The following is a 20,175-nucleotide window of genomic DNA, read 5'->3' as shown; positions in this document are numbered from 1 at the left end:
GAGGGATCCCGGGCTCGAGGATCCTCCAACAGCATGCCAAACATCATCAAGCATCAGCTAAGTGTGAACTCTTACATGTTAAATGAGCTGAAACAACACAATTCTTCAGTTTTACTGGTGGCAACTTAATTGTTTTATGTTCAAGCCACTTAAATTTCACTTAAAACTTATTTCATGTTGTCTTAACACTCATCGTGTGGAACCCAGGATTTTTTACAGTGTATTTCAAATCCATATATATATATATATATATATAGGGGGCGTCATGGTGGTGCAGTGGGTAGCACAATCGCCTCACAGCAAGAAATTTACTGGTTTGAGCCTCGGCTGGGTCTATTGGCATTTCTGTGTGGAGTTTGCATGCTCTCCCCATGTTGGCGTGGGTTTCCTCCGGGTGCTCCGGTTTCCCCCCACAGTCCAAAGACATGCGGTCCAGGTGAATTGGGTAGGCTAAATTGTCCGTATGTGTATGAGCGTGAATGAGTGTGTATGGATGTTTCCCAGAGATGGGTTGCAGCTGGAAGGGCATCCGCTGCGTAAAGCATGTGCTGGATAAGCTGGCGGTTCATTCCGCTGTGGCGACTCTGGTTCATAGCCAATAATCTGTTATCTGTCCACCAAGTGATTTTTGATAACAGTGACTACGTTTACATGGACGTCAGTAATTGAATTACTTGCCTTAATCTGAATAAGACAATAATATGATGAAGGTGTTTACATGAGGTGCTCTTTGAATGTACCTTTCATGATGTTTCACATGTTATAACATATAATTTGATTAATGTCATCGCGTCACTGCGCTTTCCACGTTTCCTCTGGAGTTTTCTATAATTTCGAGTGTTTCATTTATAATTTGTTGACTCTAACTGCAGTTTGGCACTTTCACTTTCATTCAGGAACATTTCATGCATGCCCCCCATGACAAACGAGATATTGGATGCAACTATGAACTGCTGGAAGAGTGTTGTTTTAATGGAACCTTTGCTCTAGTAAGGCGTACTGTGACAGTTCTGTTGTGTTTAGTTTTCCATTTGCTCTGTTTCTCGCCAGCATTTACCCTTCACTGGTATGACCGGTTTGGGATTTACTCAATCATTGTCTCCAATGTATTTAAGCTCCCCTTGTCCCTTAATTCATTGCCTGGTCACTTTAATTTTTGTGTGGATTATGTTTGTGGATGTGTAGACTTTGGAATTGTATTAGGCTGCATGGTGGCTCAGTGGTTAGCACTATCACCTAACAGCTAGAAGGTCACTGGTTTGAGTCTCAGCTGGGCCAGTTGGCATTTCTGTGTGGAGTTTTCAATTTTCAATTTCCATGGTGCTGTGGGCCTAAATATTGGCCTAAATATTACAGACTGGGTCATTGGATCAATCACAACAGACTGGGTCGCTAGACCAAGCACAACAGGTTAATTAGACCAATCACAACAGACTGGGCCATTAGATCAATCACAAAAGACTGGGTTATCGGATCAATCACAAAAGACTGGGTTATCGGATCAATCACAAAAGACTGGGTTATCGGATCAATCACAAAAGACTGGGTCATCAGATCAGTCAAAACAGACAGGGTCATCGGACCTATAACAACAGACTGGGTAATTGGACAAATCACAACAGACTGGGTCAGTGAATCAATCACAACAAACTGGGTCAGTGGATCAATTGCAACAAACTGGGTATTTGGATCAATCACAACAGACTGGGTCAGAAACAAAACCTCGCATGCATATGAGCCTGTTGTTAGGGACTGCCCAAACTATAATACAATCCTTTTATAAGCATTATTAAGGGCACTTTAAAGGTTCCTCATAGAAGCACTGATGGCAATAAAGAAACTTTGAGTTAGAGAAAAGAGGCACTGGTGGTTCAGACAACCCCAGTGAGTCAGGAGGCTCAGACAAACCCAGTTGGTCAGGAGGCACTGGTGGATCAGACAACCCCAGTGGGTCAGGATGCTCTGGGTCAGGAGGCACTGGCAGAGCAGACAACCCCAGTGGATCAGGAGGATTTGGTCAGGAGACACTGGTGCATCAGACAACAACAGTGGGTCTGGAAGCTCTGGGTTAGGTGGCACTGGCGGATCAGGCAACCCAAGTTGGTCAGGAGGCTCTGAATCAGAAAGCACAGGTGGATCAGACAATCCCAGTGGGTCAGGAGACTTAGGATCAGGAGGCACCAAGGTGTCATACAACCCAGGTGGGTTAGGAGGTTCTGGGTCAGGAGGCAATGGTGAGTAGGACAACCCTAGTGGGTCAGGAGACATTAGATGAGGAGGCACCAAGGGGTCACACAACCCCAGTGGGTTAGGAGGCTCTGGGTCGGGAGGCACTGGTGAGTAGGACAACCCTAGTGGGTCAGGAGACTTTAGCTCAGGAGGCAACAAGGGGTCACACAACCCCGGTGGGTTAGTAGGCTCTGGTGGCCATTCGTCGGACCAATCACAGCAGAATGGGTCATTGGATCAATCACAACACATTGGGCCATTAGACTAATCACAACAGACTGGGTCATTGGACCAATCACAACAGAATGGGTCATTGGATCTATCACAAAAGAGTGGATCATTGGATCAACAACAACAGACACTGGCTCATTGGACCAATCACAACAGAATGGGTCATTGGATCTATCACAAAAGAGTGGATCATTGGATCAACAACAACAGACACTGGCTCATTGGACCAATCACAACAGACTAGATCATCAGACAAATCAGAGCAGACTTGGTCATTTGACCACTCACAACAGACTGGGTCACCAGACCAAACGCAACAGGGTAATTGGACCAGTCACAACAGACTGGGCCATTAGATCAATCACAAAAGGCTGGGTCATTGGATCAATCACAAAAGACTGGGTTATCGGATCAATCACAAAAGACTGGGTCATCAGATCAGTCAAAACAGACAGGGTCATCGGACCTATAACAACAGACTGATTCATTGGACAAATCACAACAGACTGGGTCAGTGAATAAATCACAACAAACTGGGTCACTGGATCAATTACAACAAACTGGGTATTTGGATCAATCACAACAGACTGGGTCAGAAACAAAACCTCGCATGCATATGAGCCTGTTGTTAGGGACTCCCCCATCTATAATACAATCCTTTTATAAGCATTATTAAGGGCACTTTAAGGGTTCCTCATAGAAGCACTGAGGACAATAAAGAAACAAGTGACTCGAAAGCTCAGGTTCTTAAAGTCAGCTGATAGAGATGATAGAGAGACATTCATCTCCATGCATTATATGCCTGAAACATTTAAAACTCCTCCCCCCCCCCGATTCCAAGTGTGTCTGAGAAATACAATAACAAACTCGTAATATGACGCTCATGTTTGTTTTATGTGATGTACAGGATGACTTTGACACAGACCTTGTCTGAGTCGTGCAGAATGTGTTGGTGGAAGCTTCTACTGTAGATAGGGGTGTCATCCGTTAGGGTACAGACGTGTTTGTTTTGCAGATATCAAATATCAACAGCGCTTTGCAGAGTTTTTAAAACAGAAGCGTTTAATCATTTCTCAAAAGTGACTTGTAGAGACAGCTGTTAGGAGTTCATATACATTAAGTATGTCTAAGATGACATCAGTGTTTGTTTAGTATTAAAATTCAATTCAATTCAATTCAATTCAATTCACCTTTATTTGTATAGCGTTTATACAATGTAGATTGTGTCAAAGCAGCTTCACATAAAAGGTCACAGTAAATAGGAACAGTGTAGTTCAGTTTGTAGTGTTTAAGTTCAGTTCAGTTCAGCTCAGTTCAGTGTGGTTTAATAATCACTACTGAGAGTCCAAATACTGAAGAGCAAATCCAACGATGCGCAGCTCTACAGATCCTGAACCATGCAAGCCAGTGGCGACAGCGGAGAGGGAAAAAAAACTTCACTAAATGGCGAAAGTGAAGAAAAAAACCTTGAGAGAAACCAGACTCAGTTGGGCACGATCATTTTAATTTCTCCGCTGGCCAAACGTCTTGTGCAGAGCTGCAGTCTCAGTGGCGGAGGCTGGAAGCTGGCCTCAGCGAAGACTCGTCTGTCTCTGGAGCGTCACAGGAATCAGTCTCATGTTCTCCTCCATGACCACCACAGTAGCTGCTCAGGATACGGCCTGGTCCAGGATATGGAAACCTTGGGATCATCTCGTCGTTGGTCTTGGATCGAATCAGTGACTCTGCATAGTCTGAGGGCCTCGGGATGAGTATCCCCAGGTGGAAATGGAGAATAAAGAAAATAATTAGCGTAGCTGCTGTTCATAGTGTATATAAACAAGATGCAGAATCTGTGTGGAAGCCCCCTAAGTGGTGCACTGAGTGTATGCTTTACTAAACAGATAGGTCTTTAATCTAGTTTTACTAGATTAATACTATTAGTTTTCATTGCTGGTGGATGTTTGTGAAGTGTTGACCATTCCATTGGCTGATGGAGTTCACAGTCACTATTATTGATGCTGTGTGAACATATAAAGTGTGCGATTCCCGAACTTTACAGTTAGCAGCAAACATCCATCAAACAACACTGCTGAGTGTTCATCCTTGCTGGTAGCTTCAATTACACATAATGAAAGTTTTTTTGCAGAAGTTCTACCTACATGTGGATTTTGAAACCAGGGGAAACCGCACACCGGACTTGTTTATACAACAAAGAAAAGTGCATACAAGGCTGAATGTGCTTTGTGTTTATAGCCAATATGTGTTAAAGGGACACCAAGTGATTTTTGCAAAGCACTGTTGAAAAGTAGATCAGACCATTCAACAATGCACGTTTGCAGCCAATTAACAGTGAAGGGTATTTAGAGCTCAGTGCATCAGCAGAATCACTGAGAAAGAGAAAGAGAGAGTAACACTGGCTGTGTTATACAGACCTAAAGTTAGCTTTTTCCCCTATTCAATGTACGGGTTAACGCAAATTTCTAATCAGCCAATCACATGGCAGCAACTCAATGCATTTAGGCGTGTAGACATGGTCAAGACGATCTGCTGCAATTCAAACCGAGCATCAGGATGGGGAAGAAAGGGGATTTAAGTGACTGAACGTGGCATGGTTGCTGGTGCCAGACGGGCTGGTCTGAGTATTTCAGAAACTGCTGATCTACTGGGATTTCTGAACCATCTCTAGGGTTTACAGAGAATGGTCTGAAAAAGAGGAAATATCCAGTGAGCGGCAGTTCTGTGGGCGCAAATGCCTTGTTGATGCCAGAGGTCAGAGGAGAATGGCCAGACTGGTTCCAGCAGATAAATAGGCAACAGTAACTCAAATAAGCACTCGTTACAACCGAGGTCTGCAGAAGAGCATCTCTGAACACACAACACGTCCAACCTTGAGGCGGATGGGCTACAGCAGCAGAAGACCACACCGGGTGCCACTCCTGTCAGCTAAGAACAGGAAACTGAGGATACAATTCACACAGGCTCACCAAAACTGGACAATATAAGATTGGAGAAACGTTGCCTGGTCTAATGAGTCTCCATTTCTGCTGCCACATTCGGATGGTCGGGTCAGAATTTGGCACCAACAACATGAAAGCATGAATCCATCCTGCCTTGTATCAGTGGTTCAGGCTGGTGGTCGTGGTGTAATTGTGTGGGGGATATTTTCTCGGCACACTTTGGGTCCATAAGTACCTATCGAGCATCGTGTCAACACCACAGCCTACCTGAGTATTGTTGCTGACCATGTCCATCCCTTTATGACCACAGTGTCTCCATCTTCTGATGGCTACTTCCAGCAGGATAACACACCATGTCATAAAGCGTGAATCATCTCAGACTGGTTTCTTGAACACGACAATGAGTTCACTGTACTCAAATGGCCTCCACAGTCCCCAGAGCTCAATCCAATAGAGCACCTTTGGGATGTGGTGGAACGGGAGATTGGCATCATGGATGTGCAGCCGACAAATCTGCAGCAACTGTGTGATGCTATCATGTCAATATGGAGCAAAATCTCTGAGGAATATTTCCAGTATCTTGTTGAATCTATTTCCTAAAGGATTAAGGCAGCTCTGAGGGCAAAAGGGGGTCCAACCCGGTACTAATAAGGTGTGCCTAATAAAGTGGCCGGTAAGTGTACTTGTATGCTTTTCACTTGTTTAATAAATTGCAGTATTATTCAATCCATAGTAATGGAGGTCATTTAGTGGAAGCTGTGTGAGTAACCGTTTATCTTGCTACGTAAAGTTTGCTCTGTTGTGTTTAGATTTCCATTTGTTCCACCAGCATTTAGTCTTCACCGGTATGACCAGTTTGTAGTTTAGTTAATCATTATCTCCGGTGTATTTAAGTTCACTGGGGTTAATACAAGACTGTATGGATGACTGCAAGGTAAAAACAAACAAATGTGCCAGGGCCTGGTCCTCTCGTCTTCTTCTGTCATCACTTCACTTGTTATCATCCAGTAGCTCCTCCGTGAGACTCGAGATCAGTGTGGCATACAGGTTTTCCTTATTATAAGTCACATCACCCCACACGAGTCACTATAGAGGTATCCAGATACAGAGATAAAGAAGCTTCCACAACACCAAGAGTCAATAAGTGCATCCCGAATCGCACACTTATTCACTATTGTATTCCAGTTTGTAGTATAAATAGTTTAAGTAGTGCACTCACACTGAATTTTTAAAGGGAATAAGTACACTCAAAGCAAGAAGGTCACTGGTTCGAGTCCCAGCTGGGTCGGTTGGCATTTCTGTGTGGAGTTTGTATGTTGTCCCTGTGTTGGTGCGGGTTTCCTTCTGGGTTTCAGCCGGAGGAGCATCCGCTGTATAAAATATAAGTTGGCGGTTCATTCCACTGTGTCGATCCCTGATGAATAAAGAGACTAAGCTGAAGAAAAATGAATGAAAGAATGACAAAAGTGCACTTTAAATACCTGGATGATGCACTTTTTTAACTGCTAGAAAGGAGTGTGGCCGCTACAACACTTTCGGCTTTCATATTTGGTGCCTCATCTCGGACATTAAAATGTATACACTATTTAGTTAGACGTATAAGTGCATAGTGTGTCATTTGGGACGCAACTGATCTGTTTCATGGCATCAGGAAATGTCTGGTGCATTAAGAGAGGAAGAGTGTGTCCTACAGGCAGATGTAAAGCCCACTCACCTGCGTGGAGCATACTCATACATCATACCGTTATGCGATGCATTGAGTGTATGCTTTACTAAAAAGACAGGTCTTTAATCTAGTTTTGAATTGAGAGAGTGTGTCTGAGCCTCGAACATTATCAGAAAGGCTATTCGAGAGTTTAGGAGCCATAAATGAGAAGGCTCGACCTCCTTTAGTGGACTTTTTCTTGAAGCCGTGAGTCACAAATACCTTGTTGATGCACTTATTTAACTTATAGTGTGGACGCTACAAGGCTTTCGGTTCTACTCATGACAGGAATTATCTGCTAGTTTGGTTCACTAATTTGGACACAATTACATTTTGACTGTAAAAAAAAGTTATCGTATGCGTCTAAAGATTAAAAGTGTGTTCATTTTTTCTTTCATTATTCATCGATTCCTCCGTGTACCACTAGAAGGACGCACGTGTACCACAGTTTGAGAACCACTGCTCTAAAAGATCATAATAATACTGTGCAGTCTCCCCCATCTGGACACATCAAGAACAAAAGGGGTGTAAAACTGCCTGGCTCCAGGTCTGCAGCCTATTGGCTGGGAATTAGCCATTTACAGTGTCTGATATAATGTTAATACATTGTCATGTGTTTAGATGAATATGGCTACGATGTAAATACACAGTACATTTACGAACTTATTACCACATTATATCGACATGATAACATGGTATCATTGCCTTCTGTGATATCCTGAAGATAAACACCAGAAAATAACGCTACTGGAGTAACAGCAGTCGCCATCGTCAACCTCATATTAGCTCGCGATGACTTTTGATGACGTGTGTGTTGTAGTAGTGTTTCATTTCTTAGGGGTAAATTTGAAGCCCTTCCCCTTTATATTTTGTTTCAGGGACCAAGGGGAGGCGTAGGAGTAAAACAATAGAATTGGGACTGGGCCTATAGCGAACACAGATGCTAACATCATCAGTGCCCCTCTCTCCTCCATGCTGAACATTTTCTGCACACGCAAATCTACCGGTATCATGTAAGACCCCCTTCCAGCTCCTGTCATCAGGTAAAAGGTAATGGACAGTGTTGGGCAAGCTACTTAAAAAATGTAGTGAGCTAAGCGATTAGCTACTCGACTTAAAATGTAGCTTAACTACACTAAAAGCTACCCCCTGGGAAATGTAGCAAGCTAAGCTAAAAGCTACATGGCAAAAATAGCGGTTACATCTATCTATCTATCTATCTATATATATATATATATATATATATATATATATATATATATATATATATATATATATATATATATATATATATATATACTACTACTACTACTACTACTAAAGTATTTTTGTTTTTTGAGTAAAGCATCATTAATTAAGTTATTGCATCGTAATACGTACTTCTCGAGGTATGGTCACGAGGAATCCTGCTTCAGAAATAACTCCTCTCCCTCAGTCATCTTTCCATCAAGTAAGTTTCACCAGAGGTGGCAGTAACGCTCCAAAAACTTTGTTGTTGACCACCGTAAAACAGGATGAAGAAGAAATCGTCCTTCTCGCCATCATATGGATTTACCTTCATCGGCTAGACACCAGCATCACAGCTCTGTGAATGTCGATGCCGTCACTTATAGATCCGCGATCAGCAAGTGTAGCTTGTGTGGACGCTACTGCACTGCTTGACTATTAAAATAGCTTTGCTACTGAAAAGCGATATGATTTAGATAATAGCGACGCTACCGCCACTCTACTGAGAAATGTAGTAAGCTAGTAGGGCTTCTGCCCAACACTAGTAATGGAGTATCAAGGCCATGTCTGTCAGGGCTGTTTTCACAACAGCCTAGTTAAACACTGAAATGTTTTGACCTGCATTTTGTTGTAATTTCATGTATACACAACAACATTTTCAAAATGATTTGTTTACACATACATTATCTGCCAAAACTGCTCTATTAGTATGCCAAGCTAGTAGTTGGCGCTATCACTTTGTTAGTAAACAGTATCTGAAGGGAAGTGAGAGTTAGTAGCAAGTCTCAAACCAAGCAAGCCAGTAGCGACAGTGGCGAGGAACAAACTTCACCAATTGACCAAAGTGAAGGAAAAAATCCTGGAAAGAAACCAGACTCTGTTGGGCATGATCATTTCTGCTCTGGCCAAACTTCTTATGCAGAGCTGCAGTCTAGGCACCGGAGGCTGGAGTGTTAAGGCCCCAGTATACTTCAAATGAAAATAGTTACATAATTTTGAACAAAAACAGCCAAAACTGAGCTTATTTTAAGTTTCAGTTGTCCAAAACAGCTTATCAAAGCGAATTCTTTGACGTGTTTCTTGTCCACGCAGTTCAAAGTCAAATAGACATCCAGGACAATAAAAACATCCAGCATAACAACACTAAGTTAGCAATATGAATAAACCAACACAATCTCACGGCAATTCAAAACTTTTTGATTTAGTGGCTAATTTGTGCGAATTCGTACGATCTGATTCGTACAATTTAGTACGATTTGCTCATCCCCCAATGACGGTTGTGTTTAGGGGTGGGGTTAGGTGCCACGCCTCCTTTTTAAAATCGTACAATTACGTACGACTGAACTCGTACCAACAACACTAAGTTAGCAATATGAATAAACCAACACAATCTCACGGCAATTCGTAACTTTTTGATTTAGTGGCTAATTCGTACAATCTAATTCGTACAATCTAGTACGATTTGCTCATCCCCCAATGACGGTTTAGGGGTGGGGTTAGGTGCCACGCCTCCTTTTTAAAATCGTACAATTTGGTACAACTGAACTCGTACGAATTCGTACGAATTAGCTACTTACGTTTTCTCGTGAGATCAGGCTGGAATAAACTGCGGTTGTTGCTAGATCGGATATGGTTGTGGCGGGAACTTAACGAGAATAATTTGTATTATTTATAAAATTTCCAATTTGTTGTATTTTATTAACGTCTACCCCCACCCCAACCCTAAACCCAACTGCCACAGTAAGGTAAAATAGAAATTGTGCCGAGTATTACTTATGCTAATTATTAAATGACCCAATAAATAGTATTTTTGAACACCTACCCCCACCCCAACCCTAAACCCAACAGTCACAATACTGTAAAAATATTAATACATCAATACAGTCTTTTAGGGAAAGAAGCAACAAGTGTTTCACATCTGGATTTGTGCATCCTCTGCCATTCCTCCTTGCAGATCCTCTCCAGTTCTGTCATGCTGGATGGTAAACATTGGTGGACAGTCATTTTTAGGTCTCTCCTGTGATGCTCAATTGGGTTTAAGTCAGGGTTCTGGCTGGGCCATTCAAGAACAGTCAGAGTTGTTGTGAAGCCACTATATTATTTTAACTGTGTGCTTAAGAGTCATTGTCATGCTATGTCTTGCATGATTTTAGCAAATGGCTGCAATATACAAAGAGTGAAAAATGAAGGGGGTCTGAATACTTTCCATAGCCACTGTATGTTTTGATGAATGACCTTTTCATATACTGATCCAATCAGAAACTGTTTCTGCCTATGGCGCCGAAGTTACTGAATATCGAATTCGGTTATGTTTCTGAGTCTGGCTAAAATACACAGGTGGGATATGGGTCAGGTTAGGGAAGGGTTTGGTGGTATAGGTAGGTTTAGGGTGGGTTTATGTGTAAGGGGTGGTCAACAGTGTAATTAGGATGTAATTACATACATGTATTTAACCAATCATAAGTACAATGTAAAAACATGTATTTGCACAATAAGTACACTGATTAATGTCAATGTAAGTACATATTAGTTAAGGCCATATAATATAATGTGGGACCAAAACTGCATAAAAATTATGAATTCAATTAAATGATTGCTTAAAGCTGTGCAATTTGATAGTATGCAAAAAATTAAATAGTATAATATCAATGAAGTCAATGAAATTGAAATAAAATGCTTAAACTTACTTATTGATGGTGTAAAACTCCAACGGTTTGCTTCCCTCTACAGGCCGCAGGGTGGCACTTCATAGGCTAGCATGCTTTAATATTGCTTGCTGGACGAGATATGGCTTATTAAACACTCACTATGCATTTCTAAAGACACCAGACAGCCAAAACAACTCCAACGCCAATAGACTAGAATGCTTTTATTGACAAGCTGTGATTAAAACTCAACAACCGAGCTTCCAGTTACAGCTACAGTGATCCGTAATAAACAGAAATGACAGTGTATGTGCAAAAAAAAAAATGAAAGTAGAAAAACAGCAGCAACACTTCCTACAGCAGAGGACACAACATACATCCATAGTAATAATAATAATACGAAGCACTTTTTACCATCATTTCCACTTTAATACTGTACGAAAATGCGTTTGTTTGTGACAATATCAGACTGAGGTGTTTGTGCCGACCCGTCCATCGTCCTTCATTTGATTGTCAGTAGGAAATTAATCTAGTTTCTAAGTGTTTGTGTAACATTCAAAACGTCCGTGCCGACCCCGGACTGCTGACGAAAGACATTTACTGTGGTAATAAACTGAAGTATGGCATGAAAGAATAGCTGGAGATCTCATTCAGTGTTTCTCTACAGAGCTTGACTTTTCGTTTGGTCACGTTTCCGCTTTCAGTCGAGATGTGTGTACGGTTTTCACCACCTTGGCGGTGCTTTTTGTGTCTTGTTCGGAGCTCTCTGACAGGGTGTCTTTAGAGCCTTTCTTCTTCTGAAAGGAATAAATTGAAAAAAGGCACACATTTAGTTTCCTTTATACGACTAGAAGAGACACTGACATCAAAGGTTACATTTGAGGAATCATCTATGAACTAAAAAAAAGGTAAGATGTTTCTTTAAACTCTTCTTAAACGCTCACACACACTCCTTAAAGGGATAGTTCACCCAAAAATTAAAATTCTATCATCTGCTACTTACTCTCCACTTGTTCTCAATACATTTCAGTTCATTTCTTCTGATAAACAGAAAAGAAGATATTTTGAAAAATGTTGTAAACCGGTAATCACTGACTTCCATTGTTTTCTAACTATAGATCGATGGCTAATAGTATTGAAAATATTTTCAAATATCATGAAAATGGGGAGTAAATCTTAATTGTTTGGGTGAACAGTAAAAAGAAGAAATGCCCGCATGTGTTTAGCGTTTTCCTTAACGCAAACACAACAGTAATCTATATTGATTGTGAGCTTAATTGGCACTCTCAGGTGTCAAGTCTTAATCTGCGATCACAGTTTTTACGTAGACTAAGTTTATTCGGAGTGAGTAGCAGAATAATGCTAACTTTTTAAAAAGCAACAATAGAGTCTATGTTAAGATATGGGACTATTGTTTGGTTTGGGAATCTGACAGTAAAAGTGAAAACCCAAGTAAATAACCTAAAAAATTATGGGAATTAAGACACTTGGTTCGCTAGAAGACATCTTTGAGTTGTGCACAATCCAACAAGCCAACAAGATTTGATCTGATTCTTCACATGTGCTGTCTTTGGAGTATGAGCTGGTGAATTCTGGCACAGGTCCCGTTATGCAAGTATAATAGACATAAACACTCTTTTGTTCCTTATTCAATTAAATTGATCAATGAGCAAGTAGGGTAGGACGGTCAAAGATTAAGATAACTGGATTGATTGGCATAACAGAGGGCAGTGGGGGCACATTGTATTTTATTATTATTATTTTTAATTATTAATTTTATGGAATCGTATTTATATTAGGAGGTATTTTAGGATTAGATTTTTAATGTGTATGTATGTGATATGTTGTCTATGTATAGCAGAACCCTTTTTCTAAAACAAATTTCTCCTACGGGAGACAATACATTTTACCTTGACCGTGACCTTGAATCTGCTAGTGTTTGCTTTGGCTTTTTCGGGGTTAATTATTGTGATCCCCCGACTGCGACACAGAAAAAATGGGAAATGTCTGTAGGCTGATGGCATTTCATGCCGTTCAGTCTTATAATGTTTTGTCATCACTTTCGACATGCTAGAGAATCATTCAAATGCTAGCTCTAAAGTGACGTTGGTGAAGTAGCAGCGGTTTCTGCTGTTCTGACGTCAGCTGCTGATGAAAATGAGTGGCGGAAGAAAGTAGTTCCTCTTACAAAAGGATTTTGAGACTCTCTGTGTTTAATTTCCTTTTTTTCTGTATACAATTATTCAGTCGAAATGTTGTATAAACGCAATATCACACTCTTAGCAGTGCGATATGGCTGTATATCATCACTGGTAGGACACTAAGGCACTCTCCCTACGGTCATATCGCACTACTACTCGTGTAATATATGTTATTCAGACATTTACATAATTATTTACACTAAATGTTGTCTGACAACGCCACAAGCTAATGAAACAATCAAATATTTTAGTTAATTTATGGTATGTATCATTTATTTAAAACATTTTGTGTTTGGATTCTAATATTGTTTACATTTGAATCACTGAACTGATATTTAATTGTGTAACAATGGATTCTGACCTTCACATCTGCATTGTATGGAGTCGACCAACTTCTGGCACATATGAACTGGCACAACAACAGAAACTGCATTTTTTATATGAGACCATAAGTTTTCTATTGGGTTGAGATCTGGACACTGGGCTGGCCACTCCATAATGTTAATCTTGTTGGTCTGAAACCAAGATGCTACTCAATTACTGGTGTGTTTAGGGTCGTTGTCTTGTTAAAACACTCATTTCGAGGACATTTCCTCTTTGGCATAGGGCGACATGACCTCTTTAAATATTCTGATGTCCTCAAATCGATTTCAGTGTTTCGGGGTGATCTAACCAACTCAATCTCACGTCGATGTATCACTTTTTGATTAAGTTGCTAATTCGTATGAATTTTTACGATCTCATTTGTACATTTTAGTATGATCGGCTCATCTCTCAATGACAGTTGGTTTTAGGGGTGGGGTTTGGTGCCACACCCTCTTTGACTGAACTAAGACTGAACTAGCCACTAAACTGACAAAACGTAAACAGTTACATTTCCCCATGAGACCAGCTGAACTAACCATCTGTAGCCCCTAAACACTGAATTGAATCCACAGTACACTATGACGATAATGAAAAACGGTGGCGCAAGTATCACGATATGGTTATTCTTCTCCTACGACAGTGTTGGGCTTATTTATTGAATTCCAGGGATCAATTTGAGTACATCAGAGCCCTTAAAGATGTTATGTTGCACTATGACAGAGGAAATGCCCTTGAAATGAGTGTTTCAACAATACAACGACACCAAATATACTAGAAAGCAAGCAGCATCTTGGTTCCAGACCAATAAGATTAACGTTATGGTGTGGCCAGCCCAGTGTCCAGACCTTAACCCAATAGAAAACTTGCAGAAGAGGAATCTAATATATATATAAAAGTAAAGACATATATTATTACTGTCTGAAATTTAGAATAAACTTACCAATGTTTTTCTTCATGTTTTGATTTAGAATGGAACGTTTAGTCTTCCCAATGCATTTTGGGTGTATTGAAATAAAAGTTATTATACGTTTTTTCCCAACACACTATTTCCCAACACGCTATTATTTTGAACACAATCGTAAACATACCATATTATGGTTGCAAACATTGATTATGAAATGAATTAGATGAGGCAGTAGCAGCAGCCTCGTTATTCGGGAATAAACAGTTGATTGGTTAAACACTGAAGCGGTGGAGGTCTGACCTGAGCAGGGGTGGAGCTAGATCCAGGCACGTCTGCGGTGCGGGTCACAGCCAGAGGAGGAACCAGATCAGTGCGAGAGCTGCACACATGAAGACAACGTTAAAGTCGTAATGAAATCAAAATGTCCTCTTCTTATTTTTATATGTATTTGTGCACTTCATCATTTTACAAGAATTCATCTGTCCTTTAATCTTTAATCAAACATCATAACCTATCAGTCCTTTAGGGGAGGGGATATCAGTCATTTAATGAGGGACTATCAGTCCTATAGTTTGAGTCATTTAGGGAGGGGCTATCAGTTATTCAGGGCCGGGGCTATCAGTTTTTTTTAGGGCGGAGTTATAAGTAATTTAGGGTGGGGCTATCATCCATTTAGGGAGGGACTATCAGTCCTATAGTATGAGTCATGGAGGGAGGGGCTATCAGTCATTTAGGGAGGGACTATCAGTCCTATAGTGTGGGTCATTTAGGGAGGGCCTATCAGTTCGGTGTGAGTTATTTAGGGAGCGGCTATCAATCATTTAGGGGCGGCACTATCAGTCATGTAGGGAGGGGCTATCAGTCATTTAGGGAGGGGCTGTCAGTCCTATAGTGTGGGTCATTTAATAAGAGGCTATCAGTCATTTTTGGGCGGGGCTATCAGTCATTTAGGGCGGGGTTATCAGCAATTTAGAGCGGGGTTATCAGTCATTTAAGGGCAAGAACATCAATCGTTTGGGCGGGCTATCAGTCCTGTAGTGTGGGTCATTTAAGGAGGGGCTATCAGTAATTTAGGGCGGAGTTATCAGTAATGTCAGTAGGGGCTATCAGTCCTGTAGTGTGGGTCAGTTAAGGAGGGGCTATCAGTAATTTAGGGTGGAGTTATCAGTAATGTAGGGAGGGGTTATCAGTCATTTAGGGCGGGGCTATCAAGTCTTAATTCTGCTATCTCTATATCCATTCGTCAGTCTTTTTTCATTTTGTTAGCAACACCCATCTACCAACAATCCAATCAGTTCCCTACATTTGATTCTAGCATCAGCATTGTTTCAAGAGCATGTATGGAGCAAAAAGGGGCAATTTTAACCACACTCAGGATGGACTTACTTGACCTCGGACAGCACAGACCTCTCTCCATCCGAGCAGTGGGAGCGCCGATACTGCCGGAAGCTCCTGGGTGAATGGGAATGGCGGATCTTGATCGGGTCACCTTGTGTTCTGAAAGGAGGTACAGCCAGAGATTTACACTTTGGTGTCACTGGGGCCCTAGATTTGAAAATCCTCTCTTCCAGGTGAATGCAAACTCAGCATTCAGCAGACTAATATCCCAAACATCAGATTTACATACGGCTCATCAGGGACAGGGATTAATAATGCATGTTTTATATGGACACTTACTGACAATGTAATGCACTGGGGATTTTGACACGCTGACAGAGACACACTCTGTTTAGTCTGCTATCAAGCATTCACTAGTACACAAATGTTTAAAGGTGCCATAGAATGAATATCTGTATATACCTAGGCATATCTGAATGAAAAGAGTTAAGTACATGGAAATATACCAATATAATTATAATAATGGCAAACTGAATTTTTTTACAGTGTATGCTACATTATATATATATATATATATATATATATATATAAATTTTTTTTTTCCTCACATACTTTAATAATGTGTTATATGAGCTGTTTTACTGCAGGTTAAATGTATTTCAGTTTTAATTTATCATTCCACTATCTGGAATACTTGATTCTGATTGATCAGTCATGACATTTTGAGGTATGTTATTCCAAGATAACAACCGATGAAACTAATAACACAGATTAATTACTTTAAATCATCTTGACCATCAGAGAATATGTTCACATCCATATTTATATGCTTGTCTGTCTCACCTCTGTTTTTGATAGTTTGGTGCCATCTTGCGACTGAATAATACGTAGGTTAGTTTGTACTCTATAAATTCTTAATAAAAGGGATAAAGTAATCCAGATTGTTTTCGCAAAATAAAGTCCAAATATCTTAAAGTACTTAAATCAAGAAGCATTTTGGAGACAAGTAAAGAATACTGTTTTAAGTCAAAATAAAGTGAGTTTTTCCTAAGAAAGAGTTAATTATCCTAATTTAAACCAAAAACAAGATTATTTTACTTGCCCTACTGGCTGATTATTTTGCTTGCTGTAAGCAAACATAATTAATTTAGACTCATTGTTTCTAAAAACAAAAGAAAAATTTCAACTTGTCTAGAAAATGCTTCTTGATTAAAGTTTTTTTTATATATATATATATATCTATTTGGTCGGCGCAATAGCCTAGTGGTTAGTGCGCTGACATATAGTGCTGTAGCACTTCAGGGCGTCCCGAGTTCGAATCCCGGCTCGAGGACATTTCCCGACTCAACCCCCTCTCTCTCTATCCCACTTCGCTTCCTGTCTGACTACTGTCCTATCTAATAAAGGCAAAAAAGGCCAAAAATAAATCTAAAAAATCTAAAAAAAAAAAAAAATATATATATATATATATATGGACTAGAAATGAAACTCTCTCTAAGCAAGATAAGCATTTTTTTGCAGTGTGCTTATAAGAAGGTGTCTGGTACATATGGAAAGGAGAGATCGTGTCAACTACAGGTGGTTTGTATGTCTATGTGTGCATATATATTTTAATATTTCAATATTACATCAAAGCAGGTGACCATATTTTTTCATAGGACAGACTGATTTGACATTTGACTCACTCCACTTTCTTGTAGGGAATCTCCTTCAGTTGCTCCTCTGAGAGACCTGAAGGATCGACCAGCTCCTTCCTGTACAAAAAACCACAACGCGTTCATCAAACTCTGCTCTAATAATCAGATCAATGGTTAATCAGATCAATGGTTAAGTTAAACTCACTGAATGTGTTTCCAGAGCTGCTCTTTGGCTTGGACATCAGGACTGCGTCTGTGATAGACAATGAGAGAAAGTTTCAAACTCTATCACAGATTTTTTTTATTTCATAAAGCCTACTGTACACGCATATTTCTAAGGCATCTAACTTGGCTAAAAAGACCTCCACCTTCTGCTTCATTCATATTTTTGCTGTCAAATCTTTAACTTTCAGAAAGTAAACACAAAAATAACTATGTAATATTTCAAGATGGATACTTCATATACTGAAGAAAATTAGGTTTAGTTGAATATCCACTATATTTTACTACAAAATCATCCGCATCAGTTATAGACTTCAGACTTTTGAGGAAGGTTTATTTCCAGAACCTTTACTGTCTCTGTTCCTCAGTGTTGAAATCTTCACGAGCGTCTGAAACATCTCAAAATTGTTTGAGGAAGGTTTATTTGTAAATCTCGCACATATCATTATACTGGATTGCGTTGTATGTTTAAAAATTCAGAACTTTGATCATACGCATTTAAATACCATCTCACTAGATTTTGCACTGACTTACTTTTGCCAATATATAATCATTAGCATCAACAAGAAACGGCCTATTAAGCAATAATTAAGCCTCTGATCAAAACTGAGGTGTTCAAAAACTACATTGACAAGGTTTTGGCACATCATGCACCTTTAAAAGCACATCAGTTTGAATAATATGCAAATTTTAAACAGCAGGGTAAATATGGAGTCGGAAACTTTTAACGGCTGTAAGAAATCCAGCTCTTTATGGCAAGGCTTAGGATTGTGTTTGTGGGATTTTTGGATCATTCTTCAAGATGCACATTTGTGAGTTCAGTCACTGACGTCGGAGGAGAAGGCCTGGCTCTCAGTCTACGCTCTATTTCATCCCGAAGGTGTTCAGCAGGGTTGAGGTCAGGACTCTGTGCAGGCCAGTCCAGTTCCTCTACACCAAACTCCTTATCCGCGTCTTTATGGAGCTTGTTTTGTGCACAGTCATGTTAAACAGGAATCTTCATATACAAACTGTTCCCGAAAAATCATGAAATGAACCAAAATGTCTTGTTCTGCTGAAGCATTCACAAGAATTGAGGGGCAGAGCACAAATGCAGTATGTATGGCTTATAAAATTATTCAATGCCATGAAAAAGCATACAGAGAACTGTGACACCGCGGCTCCACAGCTGCCCTCCACTCTTTCTACAACAAGCTACAAGTCGTTTATCTAACTTAATCTTACTTATCAAACAAAACATTGATTCACTAGCTTTTCTTAATGGTATTACTCGTAGAATATAGCGATATATAGCGTTTTGCATGTTATGTTGTGTACATTCTGGCCAAATCTAACTCAGAATCTTATTATGATTAATCAATCTTTGGATATTTTATTCTATATACTTCTGATGTAGTTTTTTTTAACCAATTTAAGATGTTTGACAATGTTAAGATTATTATATTGCATTTTGCCTTGGTTTTTGACTATTTATGGACATAAAATTAAATAAAAATATCCTGGATTGGAAGAATATTGTGTTCCCGGCCTTCACTAAGCTCAAGTAATAGTTTAATGTACAAAAACTGTGAATGAACTTGATGTCTTGACTAATAATGTCAAATAACCAACATTTTTCAAAATGGATATACCTCGTTTTGCAACGAAACGTCAAATCTAAAATCTTACGATCGTGAGCGGTGTCGTGAGCGCCGATGGTTCGGGTCATTGGGTGTTTTTTCCTTCTGTCTGCGCAGCACAACCTCCCACTGCGGAGCGGAGTCTACCATCTCATTCTCCTGACGGGACCTGCAGCACACAGTACACACAGACACACATGTTTAACAGAGCTGCAGTAGTCGAGGTACTTCCCATTTGCTCATTTTCTCCAACATCTCTCCAGTTTCCAGCAATAGCTGCTTTTGTCAGCTCAGTAATGACAGATGTTTCCCCAGAGCAGCAGCTCTCTGCCTTTATATCCTCTTGACAGCTCCACAACCCACCGGTTTCGCTTTTTACGATGCTCCCTGTTGGAATTCTCAGATTCGCTGCCACTGCTGGTGTTTCCACGGGAACGTGACCTGAGGGGTCAAACAGGAGGGGTTAAAAGGTCACAGGCTGAATGAAAGAGGGACACTCATTCCTGAACAGAGCATTCATCATAATCAGTACCTGCCAGCAGCACAACCCCAGGTGCTGTTATTTATCGCAAATAAACACAGTAATCCAACCTTAGCGCCGATAGCTTCTACTTTGTGAGTAACTCTGAGTGTTGAGTGCGTGAAGTGTTCAACATTACACACTTCTGTTTACTGTTAAAAGGGGACCTATTACATGATGTCCCGAGTGTGTAGTGAAGTTTCAGCACAAAATACCACACAGATAATGTTTTCTAACTCTCTGAATCTGACCCTTTTAGGCTTTGATCCTGATTGTGGCGTTTTGGTTTAAATGCTAATGAGATTTTTCAAAAGAGGGCGGAGCTACAGATGCCTGTGTGTCAGCATAGTGGCAGATTCAAATATCAAAAATACCGTCCTATGCTAATGAGG

At 40.2% G+C, this 20,175-nt stretch overlaps 1 protein-coding gene across 1 annotated transcript in view; it reads right to left on the bottom strand.

The window, feature by feature from the left end:
• Positions 1-11,185: 11,185 nt before the first annotated feature.
• The window catches only part of epb41l4a (erythrocyte membrane protein band 4.1 like 4A), a 91,537-nt gene continuing 82,547 nt past the window's right edge, over positions 11,186-20,175 (bottom strand). The window contains exons 17-23 of the mRNA XM_056466929.1: positions 19,627-19,704; positions 19,313-19,432; positions 17,628-17,675; positions 17,471-17,539; positions 15,834-15,944; positions 14,748-14,826; positions 11,186-11,773 (exon numbers count right to left, since the gene is read on the bottom strand). Of these exons, the coding sequence (XP_056322904.1) occupies positions 11,663-11,773; positions 14,748-14,826; positions 15,834-15,944; positions 17,471-17,539; positions 17,628-17,675; positions 19,313-19,432; positions 19,627-19,704 (616 nt within the window). The 3' untranslated portion in view covers positions 11,186-11,662. The remainder of the gene's footprint in view (positions 11,774-14,747; positions 14,827-15,833; positions 15,945-17,470; positions 17,540-17,627; positions 17,676-19,312; positions 19,433-19,626; positions 19,705-20,175) is intronic.

Source organism: Danio aesculapii, chromosome 10 (assembly GCF_903798145.1).
Source record: "Danio aesculapii chromosome 10, fDanAes4.1, whole genome shotgun sequence".
Lineage (NCBI taxonomy): Eukaryota > Metazoa > Chordata > Actinopteri > Cypriniformes > Danionidae > Danio > Danio aesculapii.
Note: the sequence above shows the minus strand (reverse complement) of the source record. Positions and strands in the feature narration are given on the sequence as shown.